The sequence below is a fragment of the Bubalus kerabau genome, chromosome 18 (assembly GCF_029407905.1).
Source record: "Bubalus kerabau isolate K-KA32 ecotype Philippines breed swamp buffalo chromosome 18, PCC_UOA_SB_1v2, whole genome shotgun sequence".
Lineage (NCBI taxonomy): Eukaryota > Metazoa > Chordata > Mammalia > Artiodactyla > Bovidae > Bubalus > Bubalus kerabau.
Window position 1 is genome coordinate 73,407,598 of NC_073641.1, and position 20,582 is coordinate 73,428,179.

At 54.2% G+C, this 20,582-nt stretch overlaps 2 protein-coding genes across 10 annotated transcripts in view; one reads left to right on the plus strand and one right to left on the minus strand.

The window, feature by feature from the left end:
- On the minus strand, positions 1-15,719 carry TRIP13 (thyroid hormone receptor interactor 13). The gene is made up of 13 exons (XM_055554568.1): positions 15,487-15,719; positions 14,578-14,743; positions 14,342-14,471; positions 13,627-13,682; positions 12,798-12,888; positions 11,495-11,567; positions 6,835-6,898; positions 6,013-6,099; positions 5,699-5,805; positions 4,388-4,541; positions 4,052-4,164; positions 1,224-1,293; positions 1-937 (listed from the first exon to the last, which is right to left on the minus strand). Exons 1-13 carry the CDS (start codon positions 15,576-15,578, stop codon positions 842-844), a joined length of 1,299 nt encoding a protein of 432 aa, XP_055410543.1. The 5' UTR covers positions 15,579-15,719; the 3' UTR covers positions 1-841.
- Positions 8,879-20,582, plus strand: part of BRD9 (bromodomain containing 9) — a 25,497-nt gene continuing 13,793 nt past the window's right edge. For 7 of the 9 annotated variants that reach the window (XM_055554559.1, XM_055554561.1, XM_055554565.1 and 4 more), the window contains exons 1-5: positions 15,761-15,936; positions 16,537-16,751; positions 17,035-17,167; positions 18,864-18,924; positions 19,285-19,429. In XM_055554559.1, coding sequence (XP_055410534.1) covers positions 15,885-15,936; positions 16,537-16,751; positions 17,035-17,167; positions 18,864-18,924; positions 19,285-19,429 — 606 coding nt within the window. In that variant the 5' untranslated portion in view covers positions 15,761-15,884. Of the gene's footprint in view, positions 8,883-15,760; positions 15,937-16,536; positions 16,752-17,034; positions 17,168-18,863; positions 18,925-19,284; positions 19,430-20,582 lie in introns of those variants that run through there. The other 2 variants (XM_055554560.1, XM_055554566.1) reach the window with 2 other exon arrangements.

Consider the following 20,582-nt stretch of genomic DNA (forward strand, 5'->3'; position numbering starts at 1 on the left):
TTTTGGAGAAAGATTTTTAATACATAAAAAAATTTAAGACAAAAGGTAACATTCTTTTAAAAATGTTTTATAAAATGGTGATATGAAATTTATTTTAGCATGAGATAAAAGCAAAACAAGGTTCTGTGGAATACACCAATTATCGGCCGATTCATTTTACATCTGTTATTGGGAATCTTCGTTTAAGCCGTGACTGATGTCCTTCAACAAACGACTCACCGGGAAACATCGCCGTGAGGCCAGCCACGCTGGTCACCAGGGAGGCAGGCCCCGTCAGCTGCCCCTCCCCGACAAGCAGAACGTATCTGCTACCAAGAGCACTGGCCTTAAACTTTTCTCTTGATTTCTGTAACAGGAATAGTCTCCAGAATGTGTGCGCTAACCAGGACGGGCTTGCAGCAGGAAGCAAATGCTGCCTCGTCTTGAGCAACATGTACTTTTTTTTAATGCTATGATTACATTCTTCTTTAAGGCAATGCAGTTTGTTTTGTTTCTATAAAACTTACATTAATCATCTTTTTAAATAAAACGTCAGCATTTTGGGTCCATTCAACCAAAAGCAGGATAGAATCAGGACATCTAGACAGTTCTTTATAAAGAGACACTGAGCTCAGATGATCATCTTTCAAAACAGAAAACAGGCTGTTTTGTCTTCGAACATGCAGTTAAAGCACATAAACGCAACACACTTCTTGAGCAACACTGTGTGAGCAGAACACGCTTCTTGAACCACACCAGCCTGCAGGTCTCAGCCGTGGCCTCGGATATCCTGGGGCAGCCACCGCTGTGAGGAAGCGATGGCACCTTCCCGCGCTGTGCTCACGAGGACGGGGGCGCCAGGTCACACGCACGACGAGAGGTTTTTTCTCTCCTCAAACTGCTTCTCCACGGCCAGAGACAGGGCCTGGAGGAAGCCCTCGATGGTGACGGTGGGGGCCTGGAAAACACACGGCATCGTGGCGGTCCTTGCCCTCGAGGTGGGGGTGGCCTGGGAGCACCCGCCTCCAGGGCACAAGCACTCTGAGGTGGCAGGGAGGCCCTGGGCGTGAGCTTTCCACACACCAGTGAGGTGAGCAGACACACGCCGGCCCTCCACTGCCCCTGGGCCCGTCACTTCAGAAACACAGGAGGAGGTGGAAACCCCAGGGTGGCGGGTGGGACTCTCCTTGAGGCCAGCCCTGCAGACAGAGCGGGCGGCAGGGGCCCAGGGCCCAGGCACTCACCTGGATGTACAGCGCGTGAGCCAGGAAAGGGAGCTTCCTCAGGACGCGGCCGCTCAGGCCCTCGCTCTTCCTGTGAACATGACCACACTGGCGTCAGCTCCACACGGACCGCGGGGCATTTCAGGACAAGTCCCCGATCTCTCCCCAGAGCTCCTCGGGGGGTGGGCAGTCTCCCGCAGGCCTCAGCTACTGCTCCAGGAGGGGCAGGGTCCTGACACCACCCATGGCCTCGGCCAGGGCACCGTGAGGTGGGTACAGGCCAGCTCACACCTCTGAATTCTCGCACAAGCCTGCACTGCTCCCCTCTGTCCTGCCTTGGCCACTGTAACTAAGTCTCTCCGACGCCCCACCAGCATGTCTGGCGCCTGGCGTCTGCCCACCTGAGGCCCTCACACAGTGGACGTGGCCTCCCTGACCTCCCCAGTTTATCCAGAGTCCAGCTGTCCTCAGAGGCTCTGCTCTACCTCCCGGCTCGATCCCCGGGGCCACCTGAGTGCCTGCCGGTGCTGCCGGCTTGGGCTCAGGCCGGCGTGCCGGGGGTCCCCCCGTGTGCTGTGGCTCTCAGCACCTGGGCGGCGGGGTCACTGTCCTTCCCGCAGCACCGAGGCCACGGCCCGGCCTGTTCACCTGTCTCCTCTGCTCATCAGAGAAAAAGCCTCCACTTCACTTTCTTGGCCATTTGTAAAAACTTAACACACACAGTTTAAGAATCCAGCAATGCTACAAAGAGCCTTAATCTGAAAGCCTGTCCTGTGCTGGAGTGGTGCTCTGCTCGCTGCCCATGGGCACAGGGGGAAAGCGGCTGGCCTCATCCTCCCATCCAGGAGCCCACGGTTGGGGAGGCTGGAGGGCATCTGCTGCGGGGGAGACGCCCTGGGATTCAGCCCGTGCCACCCAACCCACATCACCACCTGGGCTACTACAGGCAACGACCACCCCTGTGACCCAAGGGAAGGGGCTTCTCTAGGTTGCACAAGTGAGGTCACCCTCAGAATGGGAGAAAATACTTGCAAATGAAGCAAGTGACAAGGGATTAAATATCCCAAACATACAAGAAGCTCATGCAGCTCAATATCAAAAACACAAACAGCCCAATCCCAGAATGAGTGGAAGGTCTGAACAGACATTTCTCCAAAGAAGACACACCGATGGCAAACAGACACGCGGAAGGAGGCCCAACACCACTCACCGTGGGGGACGCAGGCCAGGGCACAGTGAGGCCCCGCCGCACACCGGCTGGAGCAGTGACCACTCACCGTGGGGGATGCAGGCCAGAGCACAGTGAGGCCCCGCACACCGGCCAGAGCTACAGTGAGGCCCTGCCGCACACCAGCCACAGCAGTGACCACTCACCGTGAGAGAAACGCAGACCAGAGCACAGTGAGGCCCCGCACACCAGCCAGAGCCATGACCACTCACCGTGGGGGACACAGACCAGAGCACAGTGAGGCCCCGCCGCACACCGGCCAGAGCCGTGACCACTCACCATGGGGGACACAGACCAGAACCACAGTGAGGCCCCGCCGCACACCGGCTGGAGCCGTGACCACTCACCATGGGGGACGCAGGCCAGAGCACGGTGAGGCCCCGCCGCACACTGGCCAGAGCCGTGACCACTCACCATGGGGGACACAGACCAGAACCACAGTGAGGCCCCGCCGCACACCGGCCGGAGCCGTGACCACTCACCATGGGGGACGCAGGCCAGAGCACAGTGAGGCCCCGCACACCGGCCAGAGCTACAGTGAGGCCCCACCGCACACCAGCCAGAGCAGTGACCACTCACCGTGGGGGACGCAGGCCAGGGCACGGTGAGGCCCCGCCGCACACCGGCCGGAGCAGTGACCATCAGAAGGTCTACAAGCAATACACCCGGTAAAGGGTGTGGAGAGAAGGGGGCCCTCCACTACTGGTGGGAATGCAAACTGATACAGCCACTACGGAGAACAGCACGGAGGTTCCTTAACAACCTAAGACAGAGCTACCATATGACCCAGCAACCCCACTTCTGGGCAGATATCTTGAGAAAACCAAAATTCAAGAAATACAGGCAGCGTTATGTTCACAGCAGCACTACACACAACAGCCGCGACACAGATGCCCAGACGCTCGCTGACACGCGGGGGAGGAGGGAGGCGCGGCTCAGGGCGCAGTGCTACTCCACAGTGGAGAGTGAGAGGATGCCAACACGGGTGGGCCTGGAGATCAGCATGCGAAGTGAACCAAGGCGGACAGAGAAAGACAAATGTCGTATGATATCACTTACGCATGGAATCTAAAAGTTATACAGATAAACTTACCTACACAACAGAAACTGACTCAGACTTAGGAATCAAGTTTCTGGTTACCAGAGGGGTATGGGGAAGAGGGATAAATTGAGAGACTGGGATTGACACGTTGCTGTTGAGTCGCTCAGGCGTGTCTGACTCTCTGCGACCCCCCAGGCGGCAGCATGCCGGCAGCTCCCCCACACCCTCGAGTCTGCACAAACTCATGTTCTGAGTCAGTGGTGCCATCCAACTAGCCGTCCTCAGCCGCCCCCTTCTCTTTCTGCTTTCAGTCTTTCCCAGCATCAAGGTCTTTTCCAATGAGCCAGCCCTTCAACTCTGGATAATATACAAGCTACTACATATAAAACAGGTGACTGATAAGAATCTACTGTGGGGCAGAGGAAACTCTACTCGGTACTCTGTGATGACCTATAAAAAAGAATCTAAAGGAGTAGATATGTGTATGTATAACTGAGTCACTTTGCTCTACAATATTTTTTGCAAATCAACTATATTCCAAAAAATGTTTTAAAAAGAAACAGAGAGGTCAGCACACACCTTGAAATTTCGCTCAGGAGGAGGCTCAACTTGGACACGTTGTTTTCAATGAAGCCAATCATCTCCAGCTCGCGGAGGGTCAGTAGCTGCTGGCGAGGGTATATGATCTGGCACTGCGGGGACAGAGGACGGGGCAGCAAAAGCATCGGGTCAGCGCTCTCTCCCTGAGCTCAACATGCAGACCCAGCAACTGCAGTGCTCAGTGTGAGACAGTGGGTGCAGGCCGAGCAACACCCCCTTCTGCACCGGAGCCAGACACCGTACGTTATGCCAACAAATCAAGACCCCAGAGAAAGCTAATGTGTTCTCAGAAAAGCAAGAAACAGCTCCAGACACCCTCATCAGCTCTTCCAGGCAGGAGAGGTAGATCTTGAAGATGGCCGCTGCAGAGGGCGGTCCGATGTACTGCCTGATGTCAGCCCTGTCCACGAAGGCCACGTCGATCCTTTCTGTGATGTTGGACGTGGTCAGGATCACCACGTTGGAGTGCCTGCGGGCAGAGGGTGGGCCCAGTCACCCCGGGCCACAGGGACTCGACCCCCCTGACCCGACACACGCAGTGTGAGGACAGGCCAGCACCAGGGCCCAGGCGTTCAGCCGGCTTCCCGCCCTGTGTCTACCCCCCACCCCCACAACGCCTTCTGAGGCCCTGCTTCCTGCGCTCCACCTGACCCTCGCTCCTGCCAGGCTCCGGCTGCGACCGTGCAGAGCCTCCCCGCTCCCGGTCTGCGAGCTCCCCGCCTATGGACAGTTCTCGCGGCCCCCAGCTGGACCGCTCCCTGCCCCCTTCACCACAGTGAAGCCCGCACTCTGCACAGCGTCCCTGCGCCCCAGCGCCAACACTGCCCTGCCTGGGCACGGCCACACCCGGGCGTCACTCTCATTGCCCTGGAGGCTGTGGCGCCAAGCTGCACGATTCACCCTGGGGACTGGCGGCCCTCCCCTCCGGCTCCCAAACTCCCCAGAGAGGCCCCGTCATCCAGTCTGCTCACCCCCGGGCCGGCACGGAGGGGGAGGGCCGCCCTGGGGAACACACCACCTGGCCTGCTGGGCTTGAGTCCCAGGGATGAGGCAGGGCTGCCCGGGCCCGCAGGCAGCACAGAGACCACGGGCAGTGTTGTGGCCGGGGAGCACTTGGACAGCTGCCCCCGACCAACCGCGTCCTGTGACCACAGGTAGCCAGTCCTCTGCAGGGTGAGCAGGGCTGAGCCAGGTGAGGGAGGCACATGGGGCCCAGGAGTCTGGGCAGAGGCTGGTGAGCGTGGAGTGCGCACAGGGCCCCCCCACACAGCTGGGAGCCATGTGCCAGGATCGAGCTTTTCACAAATGGTCACCAGAGCAGGCCTGAATCGCATGAGGCAAGGAAGGCGAGACAAACTGCAGAGACAAGTCTCCACTCCTCCCAGAGCGACAGGACGAGAGTCAGGGAGACCCCCTTTTCTGAGCAATGGGTACCTTCTCCCCACACCAAAGCTTTGCTGTGCATTTTTAACACTTCAATAACGTAAAAAGTGCTTCATTTCTGAAAAGCTTATGTAGCACACACTGCTTCAAACATAGAGAAGACAGAGCCCACACCCAATGCCAGACGCACTCTGAGCTGGAAAAACTGGGGGTGAGGCTGGGGCTGTGAGTGTGCAGGGGTACCTTTTAATCTGATCAATTTGGGTCAAGACGGCATTGACGACACGGATGGCATCGGAAGGCTCGGTGCCTGCCCTGCACGCGTTACGGGCGGCGGTCAGGCTTTCCACCTGTGGGCACAGAGTGACAGGGTGGTCAGCTGGGTGGACGCGGGGGCGTGTGAACACTGCACCGAGGGCCTGAGAGGCCCCAAGGCTAGGCCTGCAGGGTGCAGCCTGTGGGGCTGGACAAGCACGGGCGGGCAGAGCCAGCAACGCCGAAGGCCACCCAGTCCTGTGCTTCCTCCGCTCACAGGTGTGACGTCTCAACACACCCACCTCATCGATCAGCACGAACACCAGAGCATCCTTGTCATCAATCAAGTCCTGAATCTTCTGGAACATCCTAGTCACCAGCTTGCCACTCTGGAAACAGAACCCTCCTCATCATCAACTCGCACTCTTCAGGCTGCCTGGTGCACACGTGCGTCCACCATCTCCACCTGGCTGCGCTCTGACCCCAGGGGGCCCCACAAGCCCACCGTCTCCTGACAGCCCCTTGGAAAACTTCCTGAATCAGAGAAGCCAGGTCTGCAGGGAACCCAGAGGCCTGCCTCCTGGCGTCCTGGGAGGGGCCACACTCGCACCTCGGTCCCCCTTTCTCTCCCCAGCGGTCCTGGACGGGCTGGGTCTCGGGTGCACATCAGCCAGGCGCACCTCCTCCGGGCACTCCTGTCCCTGCCCACCACCCGCCAGGGGTGCCGTCTGACGCGGGCCCCGCAGCAGAGCCCCCGAGCTGAGGGCGGCTGTGGCATGCCCTGGCCTGAGGGCCTCGGCGCAGCTGGCGGACAGGCCCAAGCTGAGGGTGCAGTCCCACCGGAAGGCGGCCCCGCCCTCCTCAGCGAACACCGAACGCCCTGGGCCCCAGCCCGGGGCTGGAGGTGACAAGCAGAGGGTCCTCTCAGGCCTCAGATGGTTTCCAGGTTATCACTAAACTCTGGAACTTTCCTCTGACCACACAGTCAGAGCCCCTGTTCACGTTCCTATTTCACCTATTTCTTTCCTAAAGCTTTTGGAGGAAAAGAGTTTGCCTAATCCACTGGACAAGTTTTCAACTGCATGGTGGACAATACAGAGAACTGGATTAGTATAAATACTTACCTCTGAAAACCACTTAGAAAAGAGGCTGTGGCTGTTTATTTCAACTAACTGGCCATATCGGTACCTAAGATGGTTTAAAAAAAGATGGAGAGCAATCGTTACAAGTCAGTCCAACAACATCCCTGGCGGCAACCACCTCCGTCTCTATCACGCAACACTGCTCAAGTGCCCAGCAAGCTGATAATGACTCCTCTGTTACTACTGACCCAGGATGAGGCACCTGCGAACTGGAACCCGTAGTTAGGAGCGATCTTAACGAGATGCGCCAACACCGATAGCTCTAGTTGGAGCAAACTCAGTGTCTCAAACTGAATGGCATCTTCATTTCGGTTAAAGCAAGAAAAAGTGGTGGTAAGATGGTGGAGCAGAAGGACATGCGCTCATCTTCTCCTGCGAGAACTCCAAAATTGCAACTCGCTGCTGAACCACCATCAACAGGAGAATGTTGGATCCCACCAAAAAAAGACAGCCCACATCTAAGAGCAAAGGAGAAGCCCCAGCAATATGGTAGGAGGGGCAAAAACCACATTTGGAATCAAACGCCATACCTGCCAGAGATGCTCAGAGGGCGCAAATAAAACCTTGTGCACACAGGATCCAGGGACCCCACAGAGACTTAGCCAGACCTGCCTGTGAGTGTTTGAGTGTTGCCTGCAGAGGCACGGGGGGTCAGCAGTGGCCTGCCGTGGGCACAGGGGCTCTGGCTGCAGCAGACCCGGGAGGCGCGGCGTGTGGCCTAAGTCCTTTTGGAGGAGACTGACATTATCTCTATCACTGAGCCACTGAGCAGACGACGCACAAACCGCAGAACAATTATACCAGAGTTCTCGCACTGTGATGAAACTTCTAGGACCCACAGCATATGTGCCAACCTGGGCATCCAGCAAAGGGACTGACTGAGAACCCCCAGGGAATCTGACTTTAGAGGCCAGTGGGATTTGATTACAGACTTTCCACAGCACTGGGGAAACAGACTCTTGGAGGGCACAAACAAAACCTTGTGTGCACCAGGACCCAGGAGAAAGGAGCAGTGACCCCCCCAAGAGACTGAGCCAGGCCTGCCTGTGAGGGCAAGAGATGGGAATACCAGACCACCTGACCTGCCTCCCGAGAAATCTGTATGCAGCTCAAGAAGCAAGTTAGAAATGGACATGAAACAATGGACTGGTTCCAAATGGGGCAAGGAGTACGTCAAGGCTGCATATTGTCACCCTGCTTATTTAACTTATATGCCGAATATATCATGCGAAATGCCAGACTGGATGAAGCACAAGCTGGAATCAAGATTGCAGGGAGAAATATCAATAACCTCAGATATGCAGATGACACCATCCTTATGGCAGAAAGCGAAGAGGAACCAAAGAGCCTCTTGATGAAAGTGAAAAAGGAGAGTGAAAAAGTTGGCTTAAAACTCAACATTCAAAAAAACAAAGATCTGGGCATCTGGTCCCATCACTTCATGGCACATAGAAGGGGAAATGGTGGAAACATTGACAGACTTTATTTCCTTGGGCTCCAAAATCACTGAGGACAGTGACTGAAGCCATGAAATTAAAAGATGCTTGCTCCTCAGAAGAAAAGCTATGACCAACCCAGACAGCATATTAAAAAGCAGAGACATTATTTTGCCGACAAAGGTCCATCTAGTCAAACTATGGTTTTTCCAGTAGTCACGTATGGATGTGAGAGTTGGATCATAAAGCTGAGCACCAAAGAATTGATGCTTTTGAACTGTGGTCTTAGAGAAGACTCTTAAGAGTCCCTTGGACTGCAAGGAGATCAAACCAGTTGATCCTAAAGGAAATCAGTCCTGAATATTCATTGGAAGGACTGATGCTGAAGCTGAAGCTCCAATACTTTGGTTACCTGATGTGAAGAACTGATTGACTAGAAAAGACCCTAATTCTGGGAAAGACTGAAGGCAGAGGAGAAGGGGACGACAGAGGATGAGATGGTTGGATGGCATCACCAACTCAATGGACAAGAGTTTGAGCAAGCTCTTGAAAGTTGGTGACGGAGGGAAGCCTGGTGTGCTGCAGTACATGGGGTCACAAAGAGTCGGACATGATTGAGCAATTGAACTGAAGAATACTTAATAGTTTTTTGGTTTAGCCACTCAGTCGTGTCTGACTGTGCAAACCCATGGACTGTAGCCCACCAGGTTCCTCTGTTCATGGAATTTCCCAGGCAAGAATACTGGACTGGGTTAGCATTTCCTTCTCCAATAGTTAATATAACTAGTTAAATACAATTAATTCCTAATACTGTTTTTAGTCTACTTATAATTTATATTTCTGTGTTCAAAAATCATTATCTGTATTAACGTGGCAAACAAATCAAAACATAAGCATCAAAAGTCTGCCCACAGTTGAACATTTTTTTTTCCTTCCACAAAACCCAAAGGAATGTAAGAATTTGTTTTCCAGCACAAAATCACTTCCCTCAAACCTGGAGCCCTGGAAAGCTCAAAGGGAATCTGGACACACGCTGTCTGAAATCCAGCACTAATACCCCATCTACCATGGAGTCAGCGAGGGCTCTGGATGCACTTTAGATCTGATTAAAATCAAACAGGAAATGGCCAGCAGAGAAGCCAACTCCCAGATCCTTTTTACAGTTTCTTTCATGTTGAGAGTCCACAAAAAAAAAAAAAAAATAATTACCTTAAAAAGTATCACTGACTTTCCAGTTGAAAAACATCATGTAGTAATTTTGTTTACAGATGAGGAGAAGGGGGAGGTAGACAACCTGGTGAATACAGCCTGGATTGGATGTCACAAGATTAACTATAAAGCATTGTGATTATTAAGCAAAGTGGACTTAAGTTAATAAAGCAAAAAGGCTTGCGAAGGCTTCTTCTTGCCACAAATTAAATACCAGTTTCCAGATCTTTGTACTGGAAAACGTCACATTTCTTATAATAACACCTTCACCTTCCACTGTTTCAGGAAACTGCCCTCGGAGATTATCAAACACAGATGTGTTTCACTATGTCAAGACAAAGGCCAAGATACTGAGCATAAAACAAAGGCCTGAAACGAGCAACTTCCCTACTTTTAAGATAGTTTTGAAAAAAAACAGATTTAAAAGTAAATCTCACAGGATTTCCTCTTCTGAAGTCATACTAGGCTAAAAGGGTGATTTACCTTCTGCCATAACCAACTAGAAAACTAGACAAAACAGTGAAACAGCATCTGTGAAGGGCACCAGACAACATCATCGGGGACTGTGACCTGGGAGGCGGCAAGGGGCAAGCGCGACGGCCCTGATCTCCTGCCTGGAGTGACACTGAAGGGGACCCAGGAGGAGAGGCCAGGGTAGTGAGCTGAGGAGACAGAGGCCAGAGTTCAAGGAGCTGAGGTGTCTGGAGGCTACAGAGCAGGGATCCAGGGAGGAGGGAGATGCAGGAATGAAGCCTGGCGACTGTCATGGGGCAGCAGCGTGTGAAGAGGGAGCCCAGCGCTAGAGTGCTCGAGACCCAGGGCTGAGGGGCGAGAGTACTTGCTGCTCATTCAGGGGCTCAACTGAGACCCCAGAAGGGTCCTCCTGAGGGTGAAGTCTGGACCACACTGAGACCACTCTTGAAAAAGCTTAAAAACAGACCTCAAAAGGATCACACCAAACACAAGTACCCAAACCCCGTCAGAATAAAACCCAGCAGTCATTAAAGACAAACAAGAGAATCCAGTCACTTCAAATCTTTATGTCCACATTCAACAATTACCTGGCACACTAAGAAGCAGAACATATGACCCATAACCAGACCCAAATGATAACGAGGATGGAATTGGTAGACAGAGCTTACAAGCATAAACAGAACTGAACAATCTTCAGACAAGAAAATCAATCTTCAGACAAGAAAATCACGCTCAGAGATGGGAATTTCGCTGAACAGAAGTAAAAGCAGATCAGATACTGCAGAAAACTATCCAAAATGAAACTCATAAAATTTTTAAAACTTGAAAAAAGATGCAAGAGCACATGAGTGGCCTGCGGGGCAGCATGAGACAGTCTAACATGTGAATGAACAGACCCCACAAATGGGGCAGAGCAGGGGAATGAGCTGAAGAGCTAACGCCCAAATAGTCTCCAAATGCAGTGGAACCATAAATCCCTAAACGGACTACACTCGAAAGAATGAACTACCAATATATATGCTATAACATAGGTGAACTTTGAAAAACGGTATGGTAAGTGAACAGAACCAATCAGAAAAGACTACTACATACTGTTTAATTTCAATTACATGAAATGTCCGGAATAAATAAATGTAGTGGAACCGTAAATCCGCCAATGGATGACACTCAAAAGCGGCAGACAAGCCCAGCGCTAGGCTTGGACGGCAGACAGATGGTCCACACAGACATCAAGCAAGTGGAGAACGGTCGAACCAAAGTGAGCAGAGACGCGCTCCTCCAAGTGTACACAGGGTGGTCACCATGAGAGGTCCCGTGCTGGTCCCAGGGTGAGTCTCAGCACATGTAAGAAGACTGGAATCAGAGCTCAAGACTATGTGAGTACAGAGGGATTCGTTACATTACACCGAGACACCTACTATTCATGTAAGATGATTTAAAAAGAGAAGCAGCTCCTCCCATCATTACAGCTGAAACAGAGCAAGCCCGCCTCTGCGGCTCCTCTCTCGAATCACCAAAGTTACCTGCTCGAGAGTCGGATGGTCAATTTCTGGGCTAAAGCTTTACACAGCGACGTTTTTCCAGTTCCTGGAGGACCTGTAACAAAATGCAAACAAATAAGTATAAGTTAGTGCTGTAAGAGATTTCTTGAAACAGTAGCTGCCTTATTCACAGGATATAACACATGGAACGGACTGTAATGCTATAAATGTTATCATCACAAGGATCACTTAAGTTACTGAAAATCTGTTAACAGCGTAAATGCTAGAAAACATCACCAGGAGCTTCTTGGCCCGTAATCCACTCTGATTTCTTTCCACCTTCACTGAAACCCTCCCTGTCCCTACATGTCTTCTATGAAATCCGCTGATTATGAAAATCCACCTTTCAAAGGTCAAACAAGCCTTTCCTGATAACCATCAGGCGCTCAAGGCACTGGTGTTTGCTGCTCCTGAAGCCCACGGCACCTGCGTCTTTCACTCCAGCTCCGCACACATGGGCCCGAACCTCAAGCTACACAGGGGGAGCGGTCGGGCAAGGCCTGGGCGCTGTGTGCCCCTCAGCACAGCATCTAACAGGAGCGGAGGACGCTGACGTGGGAGCACAAACGTGTCCAGTAGAAAATGATGACGTTCTGTTCTGACCTTCTGCGTTTTCCGTAATTCACAAGTAAACGTGAGCGACTCTAATGGGACACTGCACTGCACCAAGTGAGACACCTTTTGACCGCCTTCTCTGGCTCTAGTATCAAGAAAATTTGCCAAGACGCCCTAAAGGCACTGTTTTCATAAAACCGAACACAAGCCTACAATCTTCATTGTATAAAAAAGCTAATAACACTTTTAATTATAGCTCTTACCTCACTGTAATTTGGGCTTTCTCTCAATTCTTTGTCTCTCCTGGGATAGTAACAATAACAACGGCAACAAACCCCTCCCCGCCCTCCCCCCCCCAGTATTCTCTTCCGAGAACTAGGCAGAGTTCTGTGAAGTGTGGGCTTTTGCAGTTTGTTCCATCAAGAGAAGCTCCAAGTGTACTATGAAGAAATAGAAGGCAGCTGCTACCCTGAGAAACCCATAACCAGCGGGAAATGAGGCAGGTATTTGGAAAGCTGAATAACAGCATAAAAAGTCACAAGGGATGCTCAGGTGGCTGCCCCATGAAGGGTCAAGTAACCAAAGCAGAGAGCATGCACATGGCTGGCTTCACAGAGGACAGCATTCCTGGCCCCACTAGGAAGGAGCTGTAACTCTTCGCAGGACAAAGGCAGGAAGAAAGCCTGACTCCACGCAATTTTATTTTGTCAAACGAAACCAAAACACTTACCGTGAAGCAGCACCACCCGGTTCCAGGTGATGAGGTTACTGTCGACATTTTTGTCTGAGAACAGTAAAGTCGTCATCACGTAGTCGAGGAGCTGCATGAAGAAAGGAAAGACAGAAGTGAAGTCCTCGGCAGAGCAGAGGTTCAGCTGATCGTGCCCTGAATGAGCAGAAGGAAGGAGAGTCTTCAGAGGCTGCCAAGCACACTCAGGCTTTCACCTCAGAAGACATCTTAAAATCTAAGAGGACAAGTGCTGGGTGTGACTATTACAAGGATAAAAGGAAACTCAAAGGTCACTTAACTGAGGGCTACACCGAGTAAGTGAGCTCCTTCTTCTGGGACACTTGCACTGGACAAGCTGTGTTTGCTAAAAGAACAGCTGGGGCTCTGGGGTCCCCGTGGCTTCTAGGAGAGCTGGAGTGGGTGACGGGGGTGGTGGGGACGGAATTCTGGGATCCTCCCCTCCCTCATCTGTGTGCAGAAGGACTCTTCACCTAGAAGGGGGCTCAGACATGGTGGTACTCGTTCAGATCGCCCACCTGTTCTGCCCCTTGGCACTGCCTTCTCAGCCCACAGGTTCCTAAGAGTGTGAGCCAGTGCCAGTGGGTTCACTTTTGAACCCTCCCCCTTCTCCCGAGGGGAACTCCCCAGAGTACAGCTCCACTCAGAGCAAGCCCAGAGGAGACGCCCAGGACAGAAAGACAGACTCCCAGGGCAGGGGTTGCTGGCAAGCAGCACTCCTAGAAGCCCATGTAACATAAGAGGCACTAGAGAGAACACAATAATGATTCACCTGAAACATGGAAGCCTTTCAGGAAAAAGCATAACTCACATGAGATTTGACTTCCATGTCATACACCAGGCTGTCCCAAAGCCCATGGAATTCAGCTGAGAGAACAAAACAAAACCAAATGTTAGGAAAGCAAGCCTTGCGCCTACTGGTTATGTCCACCCTGAGCCGCAGACATCCTCAACTGCTCCAGACGCAGCAAGCTGCAATTCTGGTTACAGAGAAGCTAAACTTTCAAAGTCATTTCTAAGTTAAAGATGTTGAATAAGCGGCAGTCACATGTGGCTTTGGGCAGATAATGAACCTTCTGTGGACCTGTGCGTGGACCCAAGCACTGCCCTGAACTCACCACTCTCCCCACAGGCCAACACTCTGGCGGGGCCTAGTGGCAGGTGGAGTCTAGCTTTCAAGACGTCAGGCCTAACCTGGATTAGACATGGGATTCAGCCGGCTAGATCCCATTGGCACAGAGAAGTACAGAGAAGGTGGGAGGAAGGAGTGGTCCAGCAAGACTGACCAACTAGGCAGGAAAGAAGAGCGACGGCGTCATCCTCAACTAGCACCAGCTTCGAGAGACCCATCCAAGTAGCCTCATACTGGAAATTTCTACTTTTCTGTCCTGTGATAAACTTCCTAACAGATAGAACGCCCTAAAACTCTACACAACAGACACACAATATCTCGGAGCCTGAGGTGTGCGCTGCCTTCCGCCCTGCCGTGGTAGGCACGTGCCACCTGCTGCTTCTGTCACAGGTACCTGCAGGCAGAACCCAGTGATTTGCCGCGATTATGTTTTCTGTCTCTTCCTCCAGGTTCTCACTGCTGGGGCCATCCTCGTTCAGCTGGAAGATGTGAAGTGCAATATTGCACGCGCTCAAATCAATGGGCTGTTATGAGAAAGAAAATCAAATAAATCTATACAACACACTATCGAAACAGCAAATGTTCTCGGGCCACGGGTTAACTGTTTCTCAGCTCTGAGAATTAAGTTACCTGTGGATCTTTAGCCTTTAATTCCGTGTCAACAATAGACACAGACTGCACATTTCTGGTGAGAAAAGGCTCGTCAAACTCAGACCAGGTGTAATCACCAAACACAATGTTATGCCTGTTGAGTAGCTTTCTAACACTCAGCTTTATATCCTCTTTTTTCGCAGTGCTAGAAACACAGAACACATAAAATCAGATCTGAGTTAAAAAAAAAAAACAAAAAAAACAACCCTAACATCTTAATAAAGAGTGATTACAAGCAAAACAGACCATAGTGGGGAAAATGCACCCATGGAGAGGGCTGGTGGGAGGGCCTGCCCGGGAGTGATCCGGTACCGACCAGGCGCTGGCGGTAACTGCAGGCTGTATGACCCAGGGAAGCTGCCCAAGGACTCTGCCCAGGCCCCTCAGAGGCAGGGGGTGCAGGCAAGTCGGTGCCACCCAGGCAGCTGGTCAGCAAGCTGGAACTGCTGCCTAGGTGCCAGCCCCACAGCTGGGAAGCAGCACAAGTCACGGGAGAATGAAACGCCCACAGCTGGGGGCCCCAGAGGAGATTCCCGGGCTGGGTCCACCCTCAGCGCCTGCCCCCCGCGCTCGCTGCCTCCCCGAGGGCCCAGGCCCTCCAGCGGCGCCTGCGGCGGTGTCCGCTCCCCAGAGCACCCGGCCCCGCGGAGACCCGCCGCCGCCAGCACCTCCGGGGCCCATCGTCCCGAGGGCCTGGCCGGGGAGAGGGGATGGTGGGCGAGGGTGAGGGCGCAGGGCCGTTTCCCAAAACTGAGTCTCCGGGGCCGGCTCTGCCGGGCTCGGCGGGCTTGAGGCCGGGGTCTGGGCCGACCCTGTCAGGGCGGGTCTGCTCGGAGCGGGGTCCCGTCAGGTCGGACGCTGCCAGGGTCGGGCCGAGGCCGGGCTCACCTGCCGCTCCGCTGGTGCACCTCCACGTGGACCGTGGGCGCCTCGGCCACGCAGGGCAACGCCTGCTTCAGGTCTCCCACAGCTTCGTCCATGTCGGCGCCGCCGCTAGAAGCCGCGGGGAGCGGGCCGTCCCTTCGCCGCCGGCGCCTCGCGCCGCGCCCCGCCACCTCAGCAGCCTGGGCCCTCAGGCGGCGCCCCGCGCGCTTCAAACCTGCCGCGCGCGGCGCACCGCCCCCTTACCCGGAAGCGCCGGCGCACGCGGGCGCGTCACTTCCGGCCGCCGCAGCCCCTTCCGGCGCGGCCCGGCGAGCTCCGCGGCCGAGGCGGGCAGCGGGCCGGAGCCGGCGCGCGGCGGCCGCGCTCCAGGCGGGCTCGCTGCTGCCCTGGGCGCTGCCGCCATGGGCAAGAAGCACAAGAAGCACAAGACCGAATGGCGCTCGTCGTACGAGGGTGAGGCGGCGGCGCGCTTTGTGACGCCGGGCGGGCGTTCGCGGTGGCGGGGTCCCGGGCTCGAGGGCGGGGACGCGGGCGCGCTCACCGGGCCCCGTGGACGCGGCTCTCAGGCGTCCGCCCCCGCTGTCGCCGCGCCCTGGAGAAAAGCGTGGAGCATCCCTGTTCTTCGGCCGTGTTTCCTGAGGTCTCTCCCCGCCTGCGCGCTGTCCTGCTCCCTGTGTCAGGGATCCCGCACCGGGGGGGGGGCGACCCGGGGCCCGGAGCTAGCGGGCCGGGATTGGGCCCCGGGGCCCCAGGCGTGGTCTGGTTCCTCCGACAGTGGCCTGGAGACCCCCTTTCGTCCGGTGGAGGATAACTGGGCGGGGACGGGAAGGAGCCCCTATTACCGCCCTTTGCGCTCACCTCCATCTTTCTCTGATGGTCCTGCCAGTGCCCTGCTGCTCACCTCGGCTCGGCCTGTCCTCCCACCTTCCCGGACCTCAGGGACCTCCCGGTGTCCCCTCACCTTGGGCCGAGGTGCCGCCGGCTGGGTAGCAGTGTGTGCTGCTGAGCGGCCTCCCCAAGCTCACATGGTGAAGGCCCCCTCTGTGTCCACAGACTATGCAGACAAGCCCTTGGAGAAGCCCCTGAAGCTGGTCCTCAAAGTTGGAGGAAGCGAAGTGACGGAACTCTCGGGGTCCGGCCACGACTCCAGTTACTACGATGACAGGTCAGACCATGAGCGGGAGAGACACAAGGAGAAGAAGAAGAAGAAAAAGAAAAAGTCGGAGAAGGAGAAGCACCTTGACGATGAAGAAAGGAGGAAGCGAAAGGTGAACGAGGGTGGCCCAAATCCTCTGGCAGGGGAGGGGGGCTGGACGGAGCCAGGGCTTCCTGGGCTCGGGCCGGGTGTCCTCTCTGGCGGAGCACACCCCGCAGAGTCAGGGCCTCCCGTTTCTCATCCCTCGCCCGGCCACTGTGGAGGGTCTCTGGAAGGGTGGGGTCTGCAGTGAGAAGGGTCCCGGAAGAGGCTTTTCGCTCTCAGCGCCCCCTTAGAGACAGGAGGTCTGTTGAAAACCGCTTCATTGCCCTCGCTGCCTTGACCTTGCCTCGCAGGAGGAGAAGAAGCGGAAACGGGAGAAGGAGCACTGTGACACAGAGGGGGAGGCCGACGACTTTGACCCGGGGAAGAAGGTGGAGGTGGAGCCGCCCCCCGACCGGCCGGTGCGAGCGTGCCGGACGCAGCCAGGCAAGTGGTGGCATTCGGAGCATCCTGGAGCTGGGGGGCTTGTCGTGGGGAGCAGCAGTTGGCTTTCTGCCCTTGGGCTTGGGGAGACGCCTAGGACGGAAGGAGCCACACTCTCTGTTCCAGGGCTTCACAGAGGAGCTGGGCCGGCCTGAGTTTCTTGCTGCTCGCTTCGAGCTTCTAGAGCAGGGCTTGGCCCACCGCGGCTCCTGGCCTCTTAGCGCTAGAGCCCCAAGAAGGTCCTTGGAGATGGGAGGAGGCCAGCGCTGGCGTCAGTCGTTCGGGCTCTTAGATCCCCAGGAGCTGTGCTGGCTTTAGCCGAGGAAACCTGGAAAGCTCAGGCCCCCTCTGATCTGTGTGGGCAGTTCCCTCAGGTTTCAGACTGTCAGGCGCCTCTTGGGGGAGGCCCGCTGGCTATGGCTGGAGGTCTGACCACCTCTGATTTGCTGGGGGAGCGGGGAGACATTGTCTTGCGGTCATGGAGGTGGTGTTTGCTGGTAGCCCCACTCCCGGGGAGCAGTAAGACATGGGGACACTGGGCCTGCTGTCGGGGAGACAGGTCGGCATAGGGCAGCAGCTGCTCAGCTGAACATGGCTGTGGGATGCCTGCGGCTGCTGCTAAGTCGCTTCAGTCGTGTCCGACTCTGTGCGACCCCATAGACGGCAGCCCACCAGGCTCCCCCGTCCCTGGGATTCTCCAGGCAAGAACACTGGAGTGGGTTGCCATTTCTTTCTCCAATGTATGAAAGTGAAAAGTGAAAGGGAAGTTGCTCAGTCATGTCCGACTCTTAGCAACCCCATGGACTGCAGCCCACCAGACTCCTCCGTCCATAGGATTTTCCAGGCTGTGGAATGCCTGTGGTTGCTAGTAACCACTCAGCTCATTCACACTGCCTGTTGAGCGCCCTCCCCTGTGTGCCTGGAAAGCCTGTGGTCAGATGATGTTTCCTTGGGCCTCTTCTAGTCTCGCTCAACAGTGTTGCCCTGGTGACCGGAGTGACCCCAAGAACCCTGGTTCCTTGGTGGAGAAGAGCATTTGGAACCCCACATCTGGGGCTCTGGGTGCAGCCCTGGGGACACAGCAGGGAAGACTATATACATACGTGCTCTTGTGGAGGAAACCTGACTGACCTCTGTGCTCACGCTCCCTGGAAGCCATGCTTTCGTGCTGTGCGGCCAGAGGTGTAGTTAATAGAGTCCTCACGAGGACTCCGGTCTTATCCCCATTTTACTAGTGAGCAGAGGCGTGAGCAGAGAATACATGTAGTTAATAGTCAGAGTCGTCACGAGAACCCCGGTCTTATCCCCATTTTACTAGTGAGCAGAGGCGTGAGCAGAGAATACCAATTGAATGCTATCAGGGCATTCATTGGCGACTTCTGTTCAAAGGCTTGATTGCATCTCCTCACCTTGTCTGGAGCGTCCTAGGCCCAGGAGGTGGAGGCTGGGGATAGGGTGGCGCGTGACGGCCCGTCTTGGTTGCCTCGGGGGGGTTGGGGGGCTGCTGCTGGGTCTCCAGCTGCACTGGGTGGGGACTGTGCGTGGGTTTGCTAACCTTCTCATCTGCTTCTCGTGTGAGCCTGGAACACTGGAACAGGTAATAGATTAAGAAGGATCGTGAAATTGGTGTTTTCTTTATGGTGAAGTGTTAGCGACACGCTTTTGTTTACTTTTACTTTTTCCGTTTTTAAATCGGCAGCTGAAAACGAGAGCACGCCTATTCAGCAGCTGCTGGAGCACTTCCTCCGCCAGCTCCAGAGGTAAAGGGTGCTTCCGAGGGGCTCCTGCTGGGGGTGTCTGGGCTCTTCTTTCCGAGTGCTCTTGCTTTCACAGGGGGTGGGCGTGCCTGTGGGAGCAGGGCTCAGGGTTCCACAAACCCTGAAGTCGGCACCAGGGGTCAAACGCCAGAGGGTGGGGTCATGGCAGGACCCAGGACGGTAGTTTTGGAGTTTTTAGTGTATCCAAAATACCACAGTCTGAAAGAGCATAAATTTTGTTAATTTTAAGAAGCAACCTTAAGTTTTGGTTAATTGCTTCAGATTTCTTACTGTGAGGTGTTTTGTTCAAACACTTAGGTCTTAGGGTTTTTCCAGTTTAAATAAAGATATTTGTGTTTTCAGAAAAGATCCTCATGGATTTTTCGCTTTTCCTGTCACGGATGCAATCGCACCTGGGTACTCGATGATAATAAAGCACCCGATGGACTTCGGCACGATGAAGGACAAGATCGCAGCGAACGAGTACAAGTCAGTCACGGAGTTCAAGGTAGGTCACTGCACCTCCTGAAGGCGTCGCCAGGAAGCTCCGCGTGTATTCACGCACAGCAGGCCCTTCATACGGCTGTGGTTGCCTGCAGTTGCAAGCTCTGTGGGTGTTTCTGTGTTGGGCTGGTGTTTTGAAAATACAGGGGTCAGTTGTAACTTTCTCCAAGTTTTGGTCTAAAAGTCGGCCTGTGTCTTGCGTGCTAGTGGGCATTTGTTTCTTAAGTTACTGTTTTGGTATAAACGGACATGCTGGGTCCAGTGAAGGTGTGTTTGATTTGACCTGCAATGTAATTTTTCTAACGTAATTACCTGGGAGTTTAGATTTTTTAGGATCATAGTTTTTTGTCTCTTGAGTACTCTGTTGCTGACTCTCTGTTTTTCAGCACTGGCTGTGAAAGGTGAAAGCTGCTTTTTGGCATTCAGATTCAGGGGAAGATCAAAACAAATGTCTGTCAGCGTTGACAGTGATGCCATTTAGAAAAAGGCGTTGCGTTTCTTTCTTAGGTTCTGTTCCCTTTGGCCAAGCTTGGCTTTCCTATTTTGCTTACTGGAGAACTCACTGGAAGTGTTGGCTGACCTGTGACTGAAAGGTGGGTGGGAGAAAAGGAAAGGTTTCCCGGGAAGTTCGGGCAGGTGGTCACTTGCATCTGGGTCCTGAAGTGCACCCATCCACCTGTGGGCCGAGTCTGGTCAGTCACCCAGTGACAAAGCTGAGATGTGAAGAGTGTCACCCTGTCCCCCGTGGTGACCTGAGCCTGTCATAGTCGGGACCCGCGACACGGGCTTTATGGCCTCGGCCCAGCCCTCGGGACACTGGCCTGGGGAGGGAAGGACTCCAGGTGGCACGCAGCGCCGTGGCAGTCACTGTCATCCTGAGGCTGACTCCCCTGTCAGGCGTGTCGTCAGCAGTTTGGCTCTGGTGACAGAATACTGACCTTTCAGGGCGTTTACCTTTAAGTTGTTCACTTATTTTAGGGTAAAGTGTTTTTCTAATGGTACTAGAGTAACCATCTGTGGGCAGAATTTCAAATTCTATGAAATAACTAGAGATAGAGAGCATGCCCACCTCTCAGGTTATCCCTCTGCTTTGCTCAAAAGAACTGGTTGTTGGTTCTTGTTCCCGTTAATGTCCGAGTTCCTTCCAAGGAGAGGGA

Bases quoted from the DNA above. Each gene is read 5' to 3' on its own strand.
- TRIP13 (XM_055554568.1), bottom strand. From the start codon at position 15,578: ATGGACGAAGCTGTGGGAGACCTGAAGCAGGCGTTGCCCTGCGTGGCC. The intron at 14,744-15,486 runs GTGAGCCCGGCC...CTGTGTTTCTAG, and splicing joins GTGCACCAGCGGAGCGGCAG to CACTGCGAAAAAAGAGGATA. The intron at 1,294-4,051 runs GTGTGTGCTGAC...TCATGTTCACAG, and splicing joins CTCCTGAGCGAAATTTCAAG to GAAGAGCGAGGGCCTGAGCG.